The 20,798-nt window shown below is 41.1% G+C and overlaps 1 protein-coding gene across 7 annotated transcripts in view; it reads left to right on the forward strand.

The window, feature by feature from the left end:
• The window catches only part of MAMDC2 (MAM domain containing 2), a 175,575-nt gene that overhangs the window by 50,186 nt on the left and 104,591 nt on the right, over positions 1-20,798 (forward strand). For all 7 annotated transcript variants that reach the window (XM_520065.6, XM_016960941.4, XM_016960939.3 and 4 more), the window contains exons 3-5: positions 14,240-14,511; positions 15,749-15,833; positions 19,028-19,165. In XM_520065.6, the coding sequence (XP_520065.2) occupies positions 14,240-14,511; positions 15,749-15,833; positions 19,028-19,165 (495 nt within the window). The remainder of the gene's footprint in view (positions 1-14,239; positions 14,512-15,748; positions 15,834-19,027; positions 19,166-20,798) is intronic.

Genomic DNA, 20,798 nt, shown 5'->3' on the forward strand with positions numbered 1-20,798 from the left:
CAGGCATAAGCCACCGCACTCGGCCTAAATACAGGGACATTTCTATGTTTAGAAGGAATATCTTCCCTACCTGACAAATGATGTAGTGGAAAATGTGTTCTGAGAACTGATCTTTGGTAGAACAAACACTCCCTATCAGGTAATGCAGCCTTTTCTTATATTTTCATCCTTTGTTAAATACCATATAAAGTGAAGCTCCCTTTCCAAATATTATGTGACCTTTCATTGTGGGTTCATCACTTGGTTTTCTGTTGCTGGTTGCTAAGGTAAACTTCTCTTCTAAAACTGCCACTTGGGCCAGCAGGGCTTAAAGCTACACCCTATGACAGACCCTATGACAAAGGGTGGAACAAACATCTGTGGTTGTGGTTTCAAATGTTGGCAGATTGTTTACACTGGAGATTGCCTCCTGGCATTTGTTTTGTTTTTGCCAGGCTTAATGCTTTGTAATCTTTTAAGACTACTTTTGCAGTGTTAGCTATGATATGAGGATAATTTCCCTGTTGTCAGGGAGAACCAAAATGGCATTCAAGACGGCTAAGCAATGCTGACCTCACCATTTCTCCATGTATTGCTGATCTCTGCACTTTGGGACTCCTTGAAATTTGAGGCTGATAAAACTATAGCTCTCTTTAATCTAGAAATGTCACACACTGAAACATTTTCTAAATGCTTCCCACAAACTCTGCATCCCAGAAAGGCAGAGAATTGTGCATTTCAACAATCTTTTGTGTATCCTGACATAGTGAGAATTTGTATTTCAGAAAATATAACAGTAGAGGTATATGTGAAAATAATAACTGTGGTGTGAGTTGCCAGCAAAGTTACAGTTCTCATTAAATATTATATTTCCTTGAATAACAGCAAATTGAGTAATTTGCAAGAAAGTCAAACCTAATAGGAGATCTCCATAATAAAAAAGAATTTTAATGTAGCTTTATATATAAACATGATAAAACAAGCCTACCATCAGGAAGAAGTTTACCCATTTATTTAAAAATATAGAAAGCACATACTAGGAGACAGGCAGATATAGTGGGTACCCCTATATGCTTAAAATCCTAATGAGGAATGTGGACAAGTAGTCAGACAAATAAAAATTAAAGTTATAATGCTGATATTAAAAGAAGACTTAAAAAAGACATCTAACCATGTTTGGAGGTAGAGATTAGCAAAGGCTGCCTGAAAAAAGCAGTATCTAAACAGGTCCACCATGTACAGTTGTATAGGTTGCACACTGCACAATTTTACATGGTAGATATGTTAGGCTAAGACCATAATGAAGTATACAGTGAGCTAAGAAGGAAGTGAGCAGTAGTGGCATGGAATGCAGGAGGGAAGGGATATGAAAGAGAGTATCCGAGATAAAGGAAACAGCATGTGGGAAGGCCTGAAGCAATAAAGAGCCTGGCACCTTAGCTTAAAGGAACTAAAAGAAATTCTGTAGCTGCCATGTAGGCTGCAGAAAAGGGTGTGGTTAAATATGCGAGCCAGAACACCAAGGCCATGTAAATTGAGGACAATGGGGACCCCCTTCAGGTGTTTTAGGCTGGGAAATGATGTGAGCAGATTGGCATAACAGAAATAACACTCTGGCTGTAGTGTGGAGATTAGATTAGACTGGGGCAAGACTGAAGCAGATAGACGTATCAGAAGGGCATTGGAATAATCCAGACAAAAGATAGTTTTTGTAAGCTGGATCAGAGGAAGGAACTTGAAGGAATGGTTGACTTTGAGAGAAATTTTCAAAATTCAGTTATTGAGATTGATAGAATTTTGGAGGGAGATGGAGGAATCAATGAAGACACTAAGATTTCTTGATTGATCACTAGACAGCTGGGGGTTCCATTCTCTCAGATTTGGGAGAGTAGGATTTGGGAGAAAGAGAATGAGTTTAAGTGCCTATGGCATGTCCATGTGGAGATGCCTAACAGAAAGATACATGAGTCTGGAAGTGATAGGGGATCAGGCCAGAGTGAGAGACTTGGGAATTACCTCTGTATAAACGAAGCTGGAAGGCATGGGAGAAGTCAGTTAAGTAATTTGGATGCCTGTAGCAGAAAAAAACTAAATAATGGTTTAAATTGGGATTTGTTGTTTTTCTTTCCTAGTGAAAAGTGCGGACATAGGAAGTCCAGACTGGTTAGAAGACTCAACAATATGATCAGGAACCCAGCTCCTGCTATTTTTAGATCCCACTCACAGTGATAATGTCCATTTTCAGGGTTGCCTGCTAGGATGAACAACACTGTCAGTTTCCCCAGAAAACATGTCCTGTTCCCAGGACGTAGGACTTTAAATGTAATTTATTTAAAGTTTTTTTTTCTTTTTTTTGAGACACAGTCTTGCTCTCTTGCCTGGGCTGGCCTGCACTGGTGCAATCACAGCTTTCTGCAGCCTCGACCTCCCCAGGCTCAGGTGATTCTCCCACCTCAGCCTGCTGAGTAGCTGGGACCACAGGTGCCATGCCTGGCTAATTTTTCTATGTTCTGTAGAGATGGGGTTTTGCCATGTTCCTCAGGCTGGTCTTGAACTCTTGGGCCCAAACGATTCTCCCACCTCAGCCTCCCAAAGTGCTGGGATTACAGGTGTGAGCCACTGCACCAGACTGGGACTTTAAATTTTAAAACTAAGCAAGGCCCAGGCTAACTAAGATGAATTCTTCACCCTAGTCACCTCCTGTTCTTAAAGTGGCCATTGCAACTCCAGTCCATCGCATGCACACTTCAGACAGAAAGAGGGAGGAGAGGAGAGGACAAAAGAAACCTACTAGCTGAGTCAGCCCCCTCTTTGAGGAGCTTTCCTGAAAGCCCCATTCAACAACTTTCTCCATCTAGAACTTAGTCACTGGCTACCCCAAAGGCAAAGGTGGCACAGCAATGTCATTCTCTTGGCTGGGCATATTGCCAGCCCCAATCAAATTGGGGTTCTGTAATGAGGAAGCAGGAGAGAATGGATATTAGGGAGGCAATTAGTTACTGTTATGGTAAGGAAGAGTCATCAAAGTAGAGAAGCTAGACCCAGACCCAATGAAATACTAACAAGTAAGAGACTAACAAAGGTAGAGAATACCATGGAGAAGATAGAGGAGTAGCAGATAGAAGGTAGGGGCCAAACTATTAAAGGGGGGGATCAAGGAATCCAGAGGAAAAGAACATTTCAAGATCACGATGTTGATGCTGCTGCCATGCGATTTTATAAATAAGGGCCACCTCTAAGGTGAAAAATGTCACAACCTTCCTGTAGAAATTCCCCTTACTCCCCAAAAGCCAAACACCCCAGATGTGGGAGAAGTTTCTGAGTCAACTAGGAAGGAAGAAGTCGGACATGATCTGTCCCATGTGGTCTTCTCCCAGGACCAGGCAGATATTGCTAATCAATAGTGACACTCTATTCAGGGCGTCTCCCCAGGCCTCACTGTTTTCTTCCATTTCCATCCTAAGTGGCATTAGAGAAAAAAAATCTTCATCAAGATCCCTTTATTAGACATCAAGGTCTCGTCCAGGTTCACCCTATTAAGGTTCTCTGGAGGTTCTGTAGTTGTCGGCCAAGCTTTGTCTTTATTTGTGAGAGGAGCAAATTTTTTCTTATAAATGAATTTGAAAAGGAAGAAATTTTTCTTTTTGGAGATAAGTATTGTATAATAATGACAGATTGCGTAATGAATTTCCTGAGGCAAATGATATTGACAAGGAATACTGAGAACACCGAAAATTCAATTTCCACATCAGGAAGAAAGGACTTACCCCACCCATGACCCTGTGTGTTGGGATAGCTTGGAAGTTTGTACGTGGTAATTTTGTGCTGCTCTATAAATGCAGGCTTTCCTATTTCTTTAAGCAAAGCTATATTTCCCCAGTGCAAGAGCCTCTTTGCTGGTCTAGAGAAGGTTTCATTCTAGGAGGGGTTTCTTACCGCTTGGGACCAAAATAGGATGACAGTATCTAGTTGTTCCTTTTCAATTACAGATAATTTTGCCCACCACACTTTAGAAGTGGGACCTGCCTATAAAGTTGCATTGCAAATCAACCATCCTCAGTATGCTGGCTTCTGGGGAGATTTAGATGTAAGCTTATACCTCTTGGGTCTCATTCATCCTCTTATCCATGGAAACTAACCAAAAGCCAGGAGTTTCATGTACTTTCATTGAATGAAAATGAAAAATTTCTTGAATCTGTGTCATATTAGGGGCTTCATATGGCAAGGAGAGGGGTGAAGAGAAGCCATTCCCATAAAAAACATGCACTGAAAAGACATATGCCTTGCGAAACTCCATGGGGAAACCCTTTCTAATTCAGCAGGAAGATTTGGAAGCCCGATGGACTTGTTTATGTTACATGATATGAAGTACCTTGTTGTCTGGCAACGGGGGGCCCATACACTTTATGGAAATGGATTGTTCATGACATGTACACATTGCAAGTTAGTAAATACTTATTAAGACATTGGACTGAAACTATGGACTGTGCCTTGTACAAGCTGATAACTAGAGGTCTCTGGACCACCAGTGCTACCCTTCTGCAGGTGGCTCTGTAACCCTTTATCTTCATGTTGCCCCACTTACCACCCTTTGGCAGGATTTACCAGTAATATTTGATAGCATCCTCTGAGCCCAAGCCTGTGGGGTCTCTGACAGCAGTCAGTAACCGAAGTGCAGGTGAAATAATCTTATTTTGTATTCCTTGATTCTAAGTTGCACCATAGATTTGCTAACATCCTTTTAGGGAGTGGGGAGGTGCACTATAGATCAATTGTAAGACATGCCCTAATTTTAGAAATCTTGACATGTTTAAAAGTCTTTTAGATTTGAGGCACTGCAGTAGAAAAATTAATCAGATTATTGTGTTATCAGTAGAAATAATATTTGTGGAGAAGCCCAGATGAAAGTCCATATAGATTTATCCATACCTTCAGGATCCCACTATAATGAAAAGGAAGAAAAGGTTGTTTTCCTGCTGTAAGGAAATGATATTATGAAAAGATAAATTAATAAAGGAGGCAGAAAAGGAAATATTTGGAGACAGCCTGGTGCAGGGGAAAAGGCATGGACTTTGTGCCTCAGCTTGGTTTACTAGCTGTTTCCTTGAACTGGTGAATTAATTTTTGTCAATCTCTGTTTTCTTATTTGTAAAGTGGCAATTTCTACATCATAGGATCATTTGACAGGCTTAAGGGAGAAGAACATGTGCGAAGAATCTAGTACCCAGAGTACAACAAATGTTAGTCGTTTTTGAATCTTTGTTTCTTACCAGATGACTTGAGCTGAAGTCTTAAAAGTTATGTTCATCATTTTATTAAAATTATGATTTATATAATTAGCGATTTATTAAACAACACAAAATAATAGTAAAATTGGAAACTTCAAACAGAAGATGAGAATACTTTATGTGAGTCATAAATATTTGTGATTTTTTTCTTACATAGTTTCAGATCAGACCATTCTCTGCCAGAAGTAATCAGTAGATTTATAAATCATTGTGAATCTGATTAATTGAGAAAAAAACTCAGATATTAATAGTCCCAAAGATTAAAAAATCATTTTACATTTAAGGAGTGCTATATTATTTATTTTCTAATAACACGATCAACTTTGAGAACCCCATACCCATTGTATTTTCTATACATTTTGAGAAATTTGACTTTTTCATTTTTTTGAAAGTCTTTGATATGCAAAGAAAAAAAAACACTCCTTCACAATGTAAGCTGATGGCTTATACATAATTGAGGATGCAGTTCCACAGAGGCATCTTCTCTCCATGATAGAAATCTGTTCTTTGCAGAAACTTCATGAACATTTGCTGGATGCTTTGCATGTATTATTGTCCAGGCTGCTTTGATTATCTAGTAGATCCCAGAGATGACTGTCATAGCATAAAAAGACATGCCCATAGCAGTAGAGCGGGCACTAGGGAGAATAGATCCAGTCACAGATACTTGGAAGATCTTCTACATAGGGGGCAGAAGTTGGTGTCAGAAAGGTAGGGCAGGCCAGGCGCGGTGGTTCACGCCTGTAATCCCAGCACTTTGGGAGGCCGAGGCGGGTGGATCACCTGAGGTCAGTAGTTCGAGACCAGCCTGGCCAACATGGTGAAACCTCATCTCTACTAAAAACACAAAAATTACCCGGGTGTGGTGCCGGGTGCCTGTAATTCCAGCTACTTGGGAGGCTGAGGCAGGAGAATCGCTTGAACCTGGGAGGTGGAGGTTGCAGTGAGCTGAGGTTACGCCACTGCACTCCCGTCTGGGTGACAGAGCAAGACTCTGCCAAAAAGAAAGAGAGAGAGAGAGAGAGCACAAGCACAACGGGCAGCAGGTAGAACAATAGCAATTGGTATCAAGGAGGTCCAAAGTGAGATGACGAGGTGGGGTAACCATCAGAAGAGGATGCGGATCATCTAACTGGACATAGGAGCACTAACATTTATTAAGAACTTGGCCCTGTGCTAAGTACTTACATTATCTTATTTAATCTTGTTTAAAAGACTACAAAATCGGTATTTTAACATCCTCACTTTACCAAAGAAGAAAGTGAGTTTCAGATAATATAATTAACTTGCCCAAAGTGATATTGTTTCTAAGTGGCGTGGCCAAGATTTGAACCAACATCAAGTTGATGTGATAGCCACATTCAACCACTCTACCATACTGTGTCCACAGCAGGACCTGATCCAGGGAGGCAGACAGTTAAGGCATTCAGAAAATTGAGTGGGAAGATCCTCACTTGAGTTCAGGGACTAGACTTCAGCCCTGGGAAGGAAGCTGCCAAAAAGAAGCAGTGTCCTTGTCTTAGATATGCAAGGCACTAAGCTCTAAACAAAAGACAGACGTAGGCATTGCTGTCAGACCTGCGTCATCAGATTTCAGCCAGAATCACATCAGGAGTAAATATGCCAGATTCCACTTGAAATGATGATTAGCCTTGGGTAAGAACCAGAGGAGCTTAGCTGTGAGGAGGGAGACTGCTTAGCATGGCTAGCCAGGATGGGCCCAGCACTAAAAGCACAAAGTTGTAGACTTTAACATCAAAGGGCCAATTAAAGTGAAACGAATGAGGCCTGTTCTCATATCAGCACTGAAAATGTGCTGCTGGTCTGTTACCTGAACAAATATCTTCTCTGATCCATATTGGAAAAAAGTAAGAAGGCAATATACATTTCTCTCTGTCTCTGCAATAACTAAAAACTCCTGCCTTTGATGATGAGAACAGAAATTAGCAATTAACATGACCATTTACAAAGCATCTTTATATATAGTCATGCCCTGCATAATGTTTTGGTCAACGATGGGCATATATGATGGTAGTCCCATAACATAATGAAACTGAAAATTCCCTATAGCCTAGTGACGTTGTGATGATTCTGATCCTGTATAGGCCCTAGGCTAATGTGAATGTTTGTGTCTTTGTTTTTAACAAAAAGTTTGAAAAGTAAAAAATGTTACAATATTTAAATCAGAAAAAACCTCATATAATAAGGATATAAGGAAAGAAAATATTTTATACAGTACCGTACAGTGTGTTTGTGTTTTAAGCTAACAGTTGTTACAAAAGAGTCAAATGTTAAAATTTTTTTAATTTATAAAGTAAAAAGGTTATAGTAAACGAAGGTTAATTCATTATTGAAGAAAGAAAAATATTTTATATAAATTCAGAATAGCCTAAGTATACAGTGTTTATAAGTCTACAGTAGTGTACAGTAATAGCCTAGTCCTTCACATTCCCTCCCTGCTGACTCACTGACTCACCCACACCACTTGCAAGTTAGTGCCCTATACAGATGTACTATTTCTTATCTTTTATGCTGTATTTTTACTATATCTTGTCTATGTTTAGGTGTGTTTAGATACACAAGTACTTATCATTGTGTTTCAATTGCCTACAGTATTCAGTACAGTAACATACTGTTACAGGTTTGTAGCCTAGGAGTAATAGGCTGTCCCATATAGCTTACATGTGTAGTAGGCTCTCCATCTAGGTTCATGAAGTACACTCTATAATACCTGCATAATGACAAAATCACCCAGTGATGATTTCTCAGAACCTATCTTCATCGTTTAGTGATGCATGACTGTACATCATTTTATCAGGTTCTCACAACAGCCCTATAGATATGAAGTCATATCTCACTTCAGTTTTACAGTCTAAAGTCAGCACAAAACGTGAAAATTATACATTGTCAAAATTGCTCTTAAGAGTTCCTTAAATTACAGAGTACAGTGTACATGGTTTTATACGTATTATGCCATTTTTATGTACAACACGGCCAAGTTTTCTTTCTGCATGGAAGTATATACTTATTTAAACATTAGATGAAATAGACTCCATTTAGTGGCTATTCATATGAAAAACATATTTCGTATGTGTGTGTGTTGTAGTACTAGTGGTTGGGTTGTTTTTAGTTGGTTTGTTTTTTTCTAAGTACATTGATTTTCCACATATTGAATGTATATGTAAAGTGGCTCTCTTCTTTTATTAGTCTCATTTTGAAAATAAAGAAGCCAGTGATTCAGTTTATGTGTGTGTCATAAGGTTTTAAACCTAGGTTATAATTTACAAATCCTGAGTAGGGTCCACTGTACCACACAGTCACCCCAGCATGATTATCACACCTGAAGGACGGGGCATTAGGCATTCATTAGCTAACAGAATTCCATGGGTGCCAAGAAGCCCCTTGTGACTTGTGCCCTGACCATGCTGCCACAGTGATGGTGTGGGACTTAGACCTACCATGCTGTGCCATGGCTATTGGAAGTTATCGATACATTGAGTTCTGGCCATGCAGATGTGTCCAGCGATTGAACATGACTTCAAGACTCAGTTATTTATGGCTTGACTTCACTTAAACAGAAAAGCTTTTTCTGTTGTTTTCTGATGCCTGCATGTGACAAGGAGACATGTTCAGACCCTGGGGCACGTGGAGTCTGTACTTTTTGGCAAGATGGCTTAATGATTGTTTTTGATTGCTGACTTACTTTTTTAAAAAATCTATTTGGAAGTTTATGGCCCTTTTCTGACCCTTTATAAAGATTTTATCATCTCTAATAAATGTCTAGTAAATCAGTTCCAATTGCCTAGGCAGCCATATTTGAAGTGGATCCTTCCCTCTCCTCCTGATGCCATTTCTCCAACACTGCGGTTGGTAAATCTCCCCCAGATCCCTGGCCTGATGCATCACAGTCAACCTCCCAATCCCCCTGTGATTTCTGCCCTTCTTTGCCTTTTTCTCATTTGTTTTGTTTACTCTAACATCTCTGAAGCACTGCTTTGTATTCTTATTGGTTTTAAACGATGAGAAAAGGGAGTATGTCAGCAAGAGTGGTGAAGTAAGGACCTCAGAGAATCCTCTCCCCATAAAAGCAATGAGAACAGCAAAAGAAATGGTCAAAATCAACTTTTTAAGAGCTCTGGAAATTAACCAAAGGCTTATAACATTCAGGAGCATGTATTCAAGAAAAATGAAGGAATACTGTTAAAACAGTGAACTTTATGGTGTTCTACATTATTCCCATTTTGATATTTAAATATATATGGAAATACAAGGGACCCAGAATAGTCAAAATGATCTTGAAAATGAGTATGGGTCGGAGGTCTCATACTTCCCAATTTCAAAACTTACTACACAGCTACAGTAAGGAGGACTCTGTGGTACTGGCATAAGAATAAACATAGATCAATAGAATCGAATTGAGAAGTCCAGAAATAAACCCCACATCTATCCTCAACTGATTTCAACAATGGTGGCAAGAAAATTCAACGGGCAAAAATTAGATCAAAGATCTAAACGTAAAAGCTGAAACAATAAAACTCTGAGGAAAAAAACATAGCTGTAAATCTTCGTGACCTTAAATTTGAGAATGGCTTCTTAGCTATGATGCCAAAGGCAGAAAAAAAAAAACTAAAAATAGAAAATTAAACTTCATCAAAATTTAAAAATTTTATATTTCAAAGGATACCATAAAAAAGGTGAAAAGAAGGCCAGGAGTGGTGGCTTACTCCTGTAATCCTAGCACTTTGGGAGGCCGAGGCGGGCGGACTGCCTGAGCTCAGGAGTTCGAGACCAGTCTGGGCAACATGGTGAAACCCCGTCTCTACTAAAATACAAAAAATTAGCAGGGCGTGGCAGTGTACACCTGTAGTCCCAGCTAATCAGGAGACTGAGGTAGGAGAATTGCTTGAGCCCAGGAGGCGGAGGTTGCAGTGAGCCGAGATCACGCCACTGCATTCAAGCCTGGGCGGCACAGCAAGACTCCGTCTCCATTTAAAAAAAAAAAAGGTGAAAAGACAAAGCACAGAATGGGAAAAAATATTTGCAAATTTTCTATTTGATAAGATCTATTATCCAGAATGTATAAAACCTCTTATAACTCAACAATAAAAAGACAACCCAATTTTTAAAATGGACAAACGATTTGAACAGACATTTTTCCAAAGTAGATGTATATTAATGGCCAATAAGCGTATGAAAGATGCTCTACGTAATTAGTCACTTGAGAAATGCAAATCAAAAGCATAATCAGAGATCAATTCACATCAATTCACTAAAATTAAAAAAAAGATGGGCAATAACAAGTGTTGGTGAGGATGTGGAGAAATTGGAACTCTCATACATTGCTGGTGGAAATGTAAATGATGCAACCACTTGAGAAAGCAGTTTGGCAGTTCTTCAAAAAGTTAAACATAGAATTTCCATGTGGCCTAACAATTCCACTCCTAGGCATACACCTAGGAGAAGTGAAATTTTTATATACAAAAACACTTGCATAAAAATGTTAATGGCAGGATTATTCATAATAGTCAAAAAGGAGAGGCAATCCAAATGTCCATCAACTAATGAATGAATAAATAAAATGTGGTAATCCATCAAATAGAATATTAGCCCCCAAAAAGAATGAAATTCTAATACATGCTACAACATGGATGAACCTTGAAAATATGCCAGGTGAAAGAAGCTAGTCACAAAGGGACACATATTATATAATTCTATTTATATAAAGTTTCCAGAATAGGCAAGTTCAGACAGGCAGAAAGTAGATTTGTGGTTTCCAGATGCTAGGGGTGGGGAGAATGAGGGATGACTGCTAATGGATACAGGGTTTCCTTTTGGGGTTATGGTGAAAATGTTCTGGAATTAGATAGTGGTGATGGTGCACAAATTTATGAACATGCTAAAAACCTCTGAATTGTATTAAAAGGGTGAATTCTATGGAATGCGAATTATGTCTAAAGTTAACTTCCAAATATCAATTTGATTAAGATGGAATAAATAAAACATTTTACACCCAAAGAAAACTTCGTTAATTCACTCGGTGGTAAAATGATTCTTTTTAAGTAAAAAGAACTCACACATTTATTCTAGAATAGCAATTTTCTTAGTGACAAGGCAGGGAAAGGCAACATCCTTGACATTAATATCTTCCTCATCCTATATTTTCTAAAACTTCTTCAAAATATATCGTGTTCCTTCTAGTTCAATTTAGCTATAACGTGACCACAAAATATACCCCTACACTGAAGCCACAAGCAGAGAAAACAAGTAGTTTCAACTCAAGTGCCAACTCAGATTGATTGGTAGTGGTTACATGGAGCACTATGTTTAGAAGGATTCTAAGGCTGTATCCAGAGCAGGCCTGGAAAATGTAGTGATTAATTTAGAAAATTAGTCTTAAAGTTGGCAGTGATAGTGGAGGTGGGCGGTGCTTGGGCTAATTATTAGGTCTAGGAAAATAGTACATTTTATATAGTGTGTGCTCTCAAAGGTTCTTGACAAGAGAACATTAGCATAAGCTTATAGTAAAATCTGATCAGGTGAGAGAGAATGTCAAGAGAATTTTTTTATGGCACTCACTGAAAAGCCAAGATAATCACCAGCAGATGGACTCTGTGCACCTGCTTTAACACACATTCACTTAAATTCGAGTTGTACCTTCCAGCAGAACCGTTGCCTGCCTCCTTTACATGCTACAGGAGCCTGCACTTTCTTTGGTAGATGAGAGGTGGCTGGAGAATGAACCCTATTTACCTGTCCATACATTGTAAGTGAGCAGTTCTCAAAGACCAGTAGCAACAGTATCACCTGGAACATCCAAGAAATGCAATCTGTTAGAAATGCAGCATCACCCCAGCCCTACTGGATTGGAAACTCAAGGGGTGGGCCTGGGGATGTGTATTTGAACAAGATATCCAGGTGACTCTGGGCTCAACTTTAAGAGCATTGCTTTGAGTTGTCCCTTTCTAGAGTGGGGAAAGGAAAAGGGGAGGGAGAGAAAAGGGGAGGCTGGGGAAGTACCCAGGGAAAATTGAGCCTCCCATGGCAGCAAAGTTGGTATTTGATATGAATGTTGATAGGACATAGCAAGGTCTTTATTTGTTTCTTTCCTCTTTTATACTCCATGTCCCAACTCTCTACTTCTTCGGAAAAGGTTTGAGGTACTCACGTGATCTCCCCCAATCCAGCCTGCTTGAAGTCCCTTCTTTTGGGGCAGTAGCAAAGAGTGGGGAAAGAGGATGGTGCTAATACATTCCTCATGCCACAAGAAGCAGCACTTTTATCCAAAAAGGGTTGGCCTCAAGAGCCCCAGCTTAGAATAGTCAAACCCAACAAGGCCTTCACCTTGGAAATGCACGTGAAGCACTTAGAACAGCACTTGGGCCTGAGTTGCAGTGAGTGTCGCCTGTACGTGGGAGGTATGGTGGTGTCAGCAATTGCTGCAAGGGCCAGATTTCTCCACAAGGGTGCCTGGGTTGGCATCTAGAAGCAATTGCTATCTGCACCCAGTGGGCGGTTGCTATGTTAAGAAGATTGCCAGCAAGAGTTAGATCTTGATCTTGAAATCCTTCAGTCGGCAAGAAAGGATCCCTGAAGACAATGCCCTAACTGTGTCCCTCATGTGAGGATGGCCGTCATCTGAGCTCCAGTTAGCCTGTCGGTACTCGCCACGGATATAAGGATCCAGGCTGGGATGGGCATTTGAGACAACAAGCGTGGGAGGACAGGCTGAAGAACATCAAGCAAAACAAAGAGGCTTTTCAGATCCTTTCTAGTAAGAGTTTAGGGTTAGGGAGACCGAAGTGCAGACGCAGCGTGGTGGAAGCCACAGGACGAAAGACAGCAGGTTAAATGACAGCCATGAATGTGGGGCCCTCCGAGAAAGCATGAGAATCTGCAGTCCAGAAAGGCCCAGGAGGTCCCCAAAGACCCACAGGCAATTGGATCATTGACATAGGAAACCAGATGGCCAGAGGTGGGTTTGGAAGGCTCGAGTTAAGGTTCTTGGCTTCAATGCCCCACCAACTTTTATAGAAATGCTTTTCATATCTTGTACAGCCAGCAGAAAGCACTTGTCAATATTAGGAGGGTGGAGGGAGAAGGGAAGGAGAATAAACAGAGGAAAAGGAAAGGAGGAGGAGAAGGATGGGGAAAGGGGAATAAGAAGACAGAAGAGAGGAGGAGAAGGAGAAAGGAGGAAGCAGGGAATCCGAAAGGAGAAGTGAGGATAGAGGAGAAGGAAGGACGATTGCTAGTCCCAGAGTGTCCAGTGCTTTCCCAGCCCTGTGCTACATGTTTTGCAAGTGTTTCCTCATTTATTTCTCAGAACTATGAAATTTGGTCATGGAAGAGTCAAGGGAAGGAAGTCTTATTCCTAATTTAATAAAAAATAGCTTACAATGTACTTTTTCTGCCTAGGTCCCAAGATCCAGGCTTAGGTAACCAAATCAATTCAGTCTACATAATGATGCAAGTTAAATGCAGATTGAAACATTAGGTAATGGGGAGAGCTATGTAAGGAGAAGGTTGAGTCCACCCAGTTATTCTGACTTCAGTCATGCCGCTCTTCTGATTCTGATGTCCCTCAGCCTGCAGACACATATGCCTATGGGGACCAGGGAGATGAATGCAATGTGCTAAATGGGCCTGGTGTAAAAGAATAAAAAGCAGAGACACTCAGTGTGAGGAGTGAAGAGGGACTGATGGCAATTATGGCAAAGTGGAGACCACATGCCACCCTCTGAAGAGGCAGCACCACTCAGCTCCAGCCTGTTGTCATCATCTGGTAACATGGTCTCAGTGCTTTGTAATTTTTTCAAAAGAGGCCAGTGATCCAGTGTTCAGGCAACTTTCAGTGGGTTGACAAAATATATCTGCAGGTTTATCTGCCCAGAGATTTACTTAACTGCAGTTACGTATTTTTCCAGGTTGCAAACAAAAATTGATCCTTTTCCTGTGTTCCTTTCTCTTTCCAGGCCATTACATTTATGTGGATACCTCCTTTGGCAAGCAGGGGGAGAAAGCTGTGCTGCTAAGTCCTGACTTACAGGCTGAGGAATGGAGCTGCCTCCGCTTGGTCTACCAGATAACCACATCTTCGGAGTCTCTGTCAGATCCCAGCCAGCTGAACCTCTACATGAGATTTGAAGATGAAAGCTTTGATCGCTTGCTTTGGTCAGCTAAGGAACCTTCAGACAGCTGGCTCATAGCCAGCTTGGATTTGCAAAACAGTTCCAAGAAATTCAAGGTAGGTGGAGTTTAGGAGAAAGACATAAGGCCTATTATCTTTGCTTTATACTATTCTAAAATCTTATGAAAACTTCTGACATGGAGGTTAGTTATCTCCTGGATTATGACGTGATGTTTCATAAGATACATACCATAGAAGAATATTAGCAATGGAAATTAACATTTTGTTTATTCCTTAAAAGAGCTTCTTCCCAGATTTCTTTCCCATCTATTTAAATGAGCTTTCTGTAAAAATCTAAATGGGGCTTAAATCAACCTCTTCAATGAAAATAGATTTTCTATGGCTTTAGGGAGTATTCTCATTTCTATAATTTTATTTCATCCTTCTAAATTGTGTGTGCTATGTGTTTGTTTATCTTCTTAATCATTTCTTTGCTACAAATTTTGAACAAAAGATTATAATAAAAGGAAAGTGAAAATACTTTAAAAGAGAAAAGATACTTAAAGGACATGTTCCATTTCCTTTTCAAAGAGGGAAGTTGTTCCTTTGGGAGTCCTGGAAAAGGAAGGTAGCGAATGTAAGGTGAAGCTGGGTGTGGACTGGATAAGGAAGGAGGATGGGATCCAGACACACCTGGCCATGAAGTGTGATGTTTATTGAAAATATTTCATCGGGGACACAATGGAGCCATCATGAAAATATTCCCCATTCCTAATCCGTCTTTCAATTTCCTATCCCATCCCACTTCTTTGAAAGGCTTGAAATACTTTACTCTCCAATACCCACTGTCTGCTTGGAGTCCTTCCCTGTCAGTCAGTGGTTGAGGATGGAGCATGGGGGCTCTGAGTTCTCTCTTTAACAACTTCTTCCCAGCAGTTATCACCTCCTAAATCTGCCAGCATAGTTGCAGAATATAGGGCTAAAACCACAGGAGAAAAAGTGATTACTTTCAGAAACAGGACCACAAGTGCTACCACAAGCACTGAAGGTGGTGGTGGTTGGGATAGCAAGAGAAGAAAAGACAGCTGACTCTGAGCTTCTATCAGATGCCTTATTTACCTTGAAGTTTTGATGTATGAGTTTATGTGCACATGCGCATGCACACACATATATACACACACATTCTTTTAGTAAAGTCCATAGTGAAATTGGTATCCAATAGCAATTAGCTGAGACTAACAATCCTGTTTTGCCTTAAGTGGCTGAACAGCTCCAGACTAATAGCTGAAATACTGAACCAAGGAAACATGATGTTTTGAAGTCTAACTCCCCTTCTTCCCCATATGTTGTGCAGATTTTAATAGAAGGTGTACTAGGACAGGGAAACACAGCCAGCATTGCACTATTTGAAATCAAGATGACAACAGGCTACTGTATTGGTAAGTGGGCTTCATTTTCATTAAATCAAATTGTGAATCTTTTTCTAAAAGTTACTGTTGCCAGAGGGAACTGAATCAATCCTAAAGACCAACTATTTTATAGAATGCACTGCATAATGCATACTGGTTTAAATTCTTTGCTAGATTCATTTGAATACTGTATGTTTTTTGTCTTTAGTGTGGGAAGGCTCATTAGAATCTGCCTGTACAGTCTGGATTAATGAAAGAAATATAGACGCAGGAACTGTAACTTCAGAGCTGCCACCTTAACCTCAACACATTCTGATTAAAATAATTTACAAATTGCTGGAAACTCAGCTTTTTGTAGCATGTGCCAGAAAAGCAGACATTGTATTACCTCCTTTCCCTTATTTCTCTCTTGGCACACCATGGCTCTCCTCTTAATAATCACAGTTGTCACTTAGATTTCACTTGAGCAGAGTTGGTTGGCTGTCTCTTATCTGCCAGCTTCCAAGAGGGCATAAAGAAAGGATAAACCCTGTCCTATGGTGGTTCAGTTCCTATTTGTCTACATTGAAGCTAGTTCTGCATATGGCAAATACTGCTGAGGAAGGACAAGCTGTGCAGTGGAGAGGCGCAGGGAGGAGGAGAGGAAATTGGAGAGGACTGAATAGGGACAGTGCACTGGAGCAGGAGTTTCAAGAAGGAGAAGAATTTAGTTAAGTGGAGGTGCAGGGTAGGAAGGCAAGGGTTCTCCATGGCCAGACCCCTGTTGGGAGAAAGAAACAGGGCAGGTTCAGGCAAAGGCAAGAGGCTGAGTAGGGTGTTTGAAGTGAAGACCAGGACTGCTAAGGGAGTTTGTGATGGAAGAGTGTGGATGCAGGATGTGGAGCTTGGACCTGCTGAATCATGTGGGTCAGCCAGCAGGGGAGAAGTGTGCAGCTGCACTTTCAGATGACTCCAGCTGCCACGTGGAAAATGAGTTGGGTACAAAGAAAATGCATAGCAGGTGGGAAAACCCCTAGGAAGCAGCTGTGACATTACAGAGGGGGCATAATGAGGGTAATACTGAATTAGCAGTGGAATTGGAAAAAGGCAGTAGAATTGAGAGATTTTTCAGCACTGACAACTCTTGAAGGCTAAATGAATGTGACGGGGAAGAGAAAGGAGAGTCAAAGAATATTCTGAACGACAACAACAACAAAAAAGCCTTTGCTAATTCCCTTACGTTTCACTTGTCTGTTTTGACCTCAATGATATCTCTAGGGCAAGTGAAAGAAAACAGACCATTTTCTGAAGATACAGTGAGGCTCAGGCTCTTTTCCTTGAGCCTCCCACTGGGCTTCCACCTGGCATCTGCACAGCTTGTGAACGACAGGGAAGTCAGACACCCCTGGTGGAGCGCCACCTGCTGGCTCAGTCAGCTTACTGAGCCTCAGCCTCTTGGCATCCGTAAAATGGGAATAAAAAGCTTCCCTCCTAGGATTCTTAGGAGGAGGAATGATATCCTGGTTATGAAAATAATTGGTATATACAGTGCTGGACATCCAAAACATGTTAATTGCCTTTCTTCAAATGATGTGGTGACTTCTGATTTGTTTAAAACAAAAGGATGCCAACACTTTTATCTTGTTAAACTCTATGATCACACTGTGACTTCTTTCTTTCTGGGTACTTTCTCTGCCTCTCTCCATTGCTCATCTGTAAAATGAGGTTAGTAACAGTGCCTATGTCATGGGGCTGCTTTGAGGATTGAATAAGTTAATTTATGTAAAGTGCTCAGAATGGAGCCTGGCATATTGAGGAATATTTTGCTTTTTATTTTACTCTTAGGCAGCATTTGGCGCTGAATGTTAGGGCATTGGCTAGCAGACACTGTGGTGGAAACATTGAAAATGAAAATCTTAGAAATGTTCAGTGCTTACTAATGTAAAAACACATTGCTGACTACACCAGTCAAGATCCTGGCAGGAAGGAGGAAACAGAGGGTACAGTCAACCTGAGTAATTTGAGGGAAGCTCACTGAAGAGACCACAAAGGTGTGAGTGGTAAAGGAAGCCAGCAAGGGACAGCTCTGTGACCCAGGACTAGTAACAGTGATGATTCATGAGCTGTTATCTTCTTTTGGTCTGAAAGGACAAGGGAGGAGGAGTTTCCAGTACCTGTAAACAATAGCTATTTGTCAAACAAGGGCTGCTTGACAAGACTTGCCAACTCATGGCGACCTGGCTGGGAGACTGCTGGGCAAGTAAACCCCTGATTTCATTCTCCTTCCACCCTCCATTGGTCGAATCCAACAGGGAGATGGAAGGCAGGGTAGCCCATTGATACAGTCCAGATAGGTCAACCTCTGCAGGACCTATCAGGTGGAGAAGAGCTACGTGGATCCGCAGGGGGCCAGTGGCCAGCACAATTATACTTCCTAGTTTAACTGTGTGATTATAAGGGTCAATGGAGGCATTAGCTTGTGGGTTTCTTGCTCCCTTTTAAGGAACAATTGTTGATGGAGACCAATATATCCATGCAAACATGCCAATGACACTAAGGGTAGAAGAGGGGGATCTGATTATCTTCTCTCTCTTCTCTACTCAATAGCTGCAAAAGGGACCAGAACCTAGGATATATCTGCCCCACCTATTTTACCTGGGTTCTGATTTATAAGAAAAACAGGGAATTTTAGCATCTCAGACACATGTCCCTCAGCTCTGGGCAACTTGTTCATCATGAGAAGAGAAAGGAATGGAGGACTGGGCCACTAGATTCAAGAAAGGGTTGTGGAAAAAATTTTCTAGAGCTACGAGCATAACCCTGAACAGTGCTTTGAGACAGAGGTGACTGATAAAAATAGCTGACTTGTACCAAGCACTGACCACATGCCTGGCACTGTGCTGGGAGCTCTCCACACTTACAATAGCTCTGTGAAGTGGGAACATTGTCCCCATTTCACATATGGAGACACAGAGGCTACAAAAAGTGGTAAGTCATGCTCCAAGTGACATGGCTAATAAGTGGAAGGGCCATAATCCAAAGGGCCAATGATGAATTAGAATCTTGATTCATTACAGGATCTGTCTCTCTTCTTGGCCAAAATTGTGCGGGGGTCCTGGTAGAAAGGTTGCAGTGGGCAAAGGAAGAGAGAAACTTCTGAATATCTAAGAGCAAACTCTGTAGTAGGATGCATGTACCCAGGTGTGACTATGTCTCCATGAAGTGTTTTTGTTTCCCTTCCCCAGAATGTGACTTTGAAGAAAATCATCTCTGTGGCTTTGTGAACCGCTGGAATCCCAATGTGAACTGGTTTGTTGGAGGAGGAAGTATTCGGAATGTCCACTCCATTCTCCCACAGGATCACACCTTCAAGAGTGAACTGGGTGAGCTGGGGTCAAATAGAGTCCTTTTCCCAGGATAAATTTTTCTGCTGACTCCTCCCACTTCCTGCACTGACCTAGCTGTGGCTTCTGTCAACAGGGAAGAGAGGAGGGAGGAGGGTGAGTAGGAACTAAGTAGGAACCAGGAGGTGTGACAGAAGAGTAGGGAAGGATCTACAGTGAGGTAGAGACAAACTGCAGCTGTGAGCTCTGTAGCTAAGGGGAAGGCCATCCCATTAAAAGTTCTCCTTCACCTGTGGCCTAGTCTTGCATTTTCATATTTCCATATTATGCTTTACTTTCTTGTATATTTGTTGTTTAATATTTCTCATTTCTAAAGACAAGGCTGGAAAAATCCTAGGTTACTTTTCACTGAAGATAGATCAAAGGATGGGAATGGGTCCTAAGAACTTCCCAAGTGACAGTGAGGTGAGCCAATACTGATGATTAGCTCTGAATGTGGTGTGCAACAGGCCCCCCTAGTGGCCAAGAAGGCTGCTTCTCTGCAAGGAAAATGGGAGGTGAGGTTGTGTTACCAGCGAGAAGTCAGCTTTGAGGAGAAGTCCTCCACAGAAGAGAGACAAGGGCAAGGGCTTACTTACTTGTGGGTTACCACTGCTCTCACCTGGACCCTGGTAGGCTTTGGAAAAGCCTAGGTCTCCCCACAGTTGTAAGACATTTCATCCTCGACTCCAAGGTCTCCACGGAGTGAGAAGCTTCTGGCAGCTGGCCTTTCAACAAGAACAAGAACAGGAATTTTTATTCTGTTGCAAACAGTTAACTTTTTCTCTTTTCATCCTTTACGCATAGATATTGAGGTAATATACTCATCCTAATAATTTGTTGATGGTGACAGTGTGTCCCCATGCCTGAAGACATAATGACCTTTTATGGTTCTTACCATTTTTCTTCATTCACTATTGCTTCTCTTCATCTGAATATATTTAACCATGTCTCCAACTCTTTTTTTCAAAAGTGCTCATCCTTCAGCTTATCTTGACTCTGGACAGTCTTCATCCTAACCTTACTGTTCTCTTTGCTCCTATTCTATCTTCTCCTTTATATCCAGAGTCTCAGGTTCAATTCCCTGTAACAGCCAGGCAGACAGTATAAGCAAATGACATGTGGGCTGGGTGAGGACTGCGGCAAACTAGATGGCAGAGACCCTGTGCAAAGGTTACTTGGCTCCAATGAGTTGCTGCTGTGTGAGAATGTAAGCCCGGGTTGCCAGATCTTTTGCTGTTTCAAGATCATTAGGAAGGCGGGGGATTTTTTTGTGTGTGTGAAATTTCCCAAATTTTTAAAAGTTGGTGAATATTTTCTAAAATCACAGTGTGGGCCAATAAAACACACTTGCAGGTCAGGCCCTGTTGGCCAACTTCTATTTTGCAACCTTCATTTGACAAGTTTCTTTTACAACACATTCAGGCTTCTTAGAATAAGCTCTTTATAAGTAACCACAAATAAAAAGACTGGAGTCTCATGGAGCTTGCCTGTTTAAAACAAACGCAACTTTAAATCTAGCATTTTCATTAATTTGACCCAGCATTAGATATAAAGGGGTAAATGACAGTTAAAATGACAGATCCTCTATGGCCCCTTCCCAGCTTCAAGGAAGATGCTTTCAAGAAAGGAA

This window comes from Pan troglodytes, chromosome 11 (assembly GCF_028858775.2).
Source record: "Pan troglodytes isolate AG18354 chromosome 11, NHGRI_mPanTro3-v2.0_pri, whole genome shotgun sequence".
Taxonomy (NCBI): Eukaryota; Metazoa; Chordata; class Mammalia; order Primates; family Hominidae; genus Pan; species Pan troglodytes.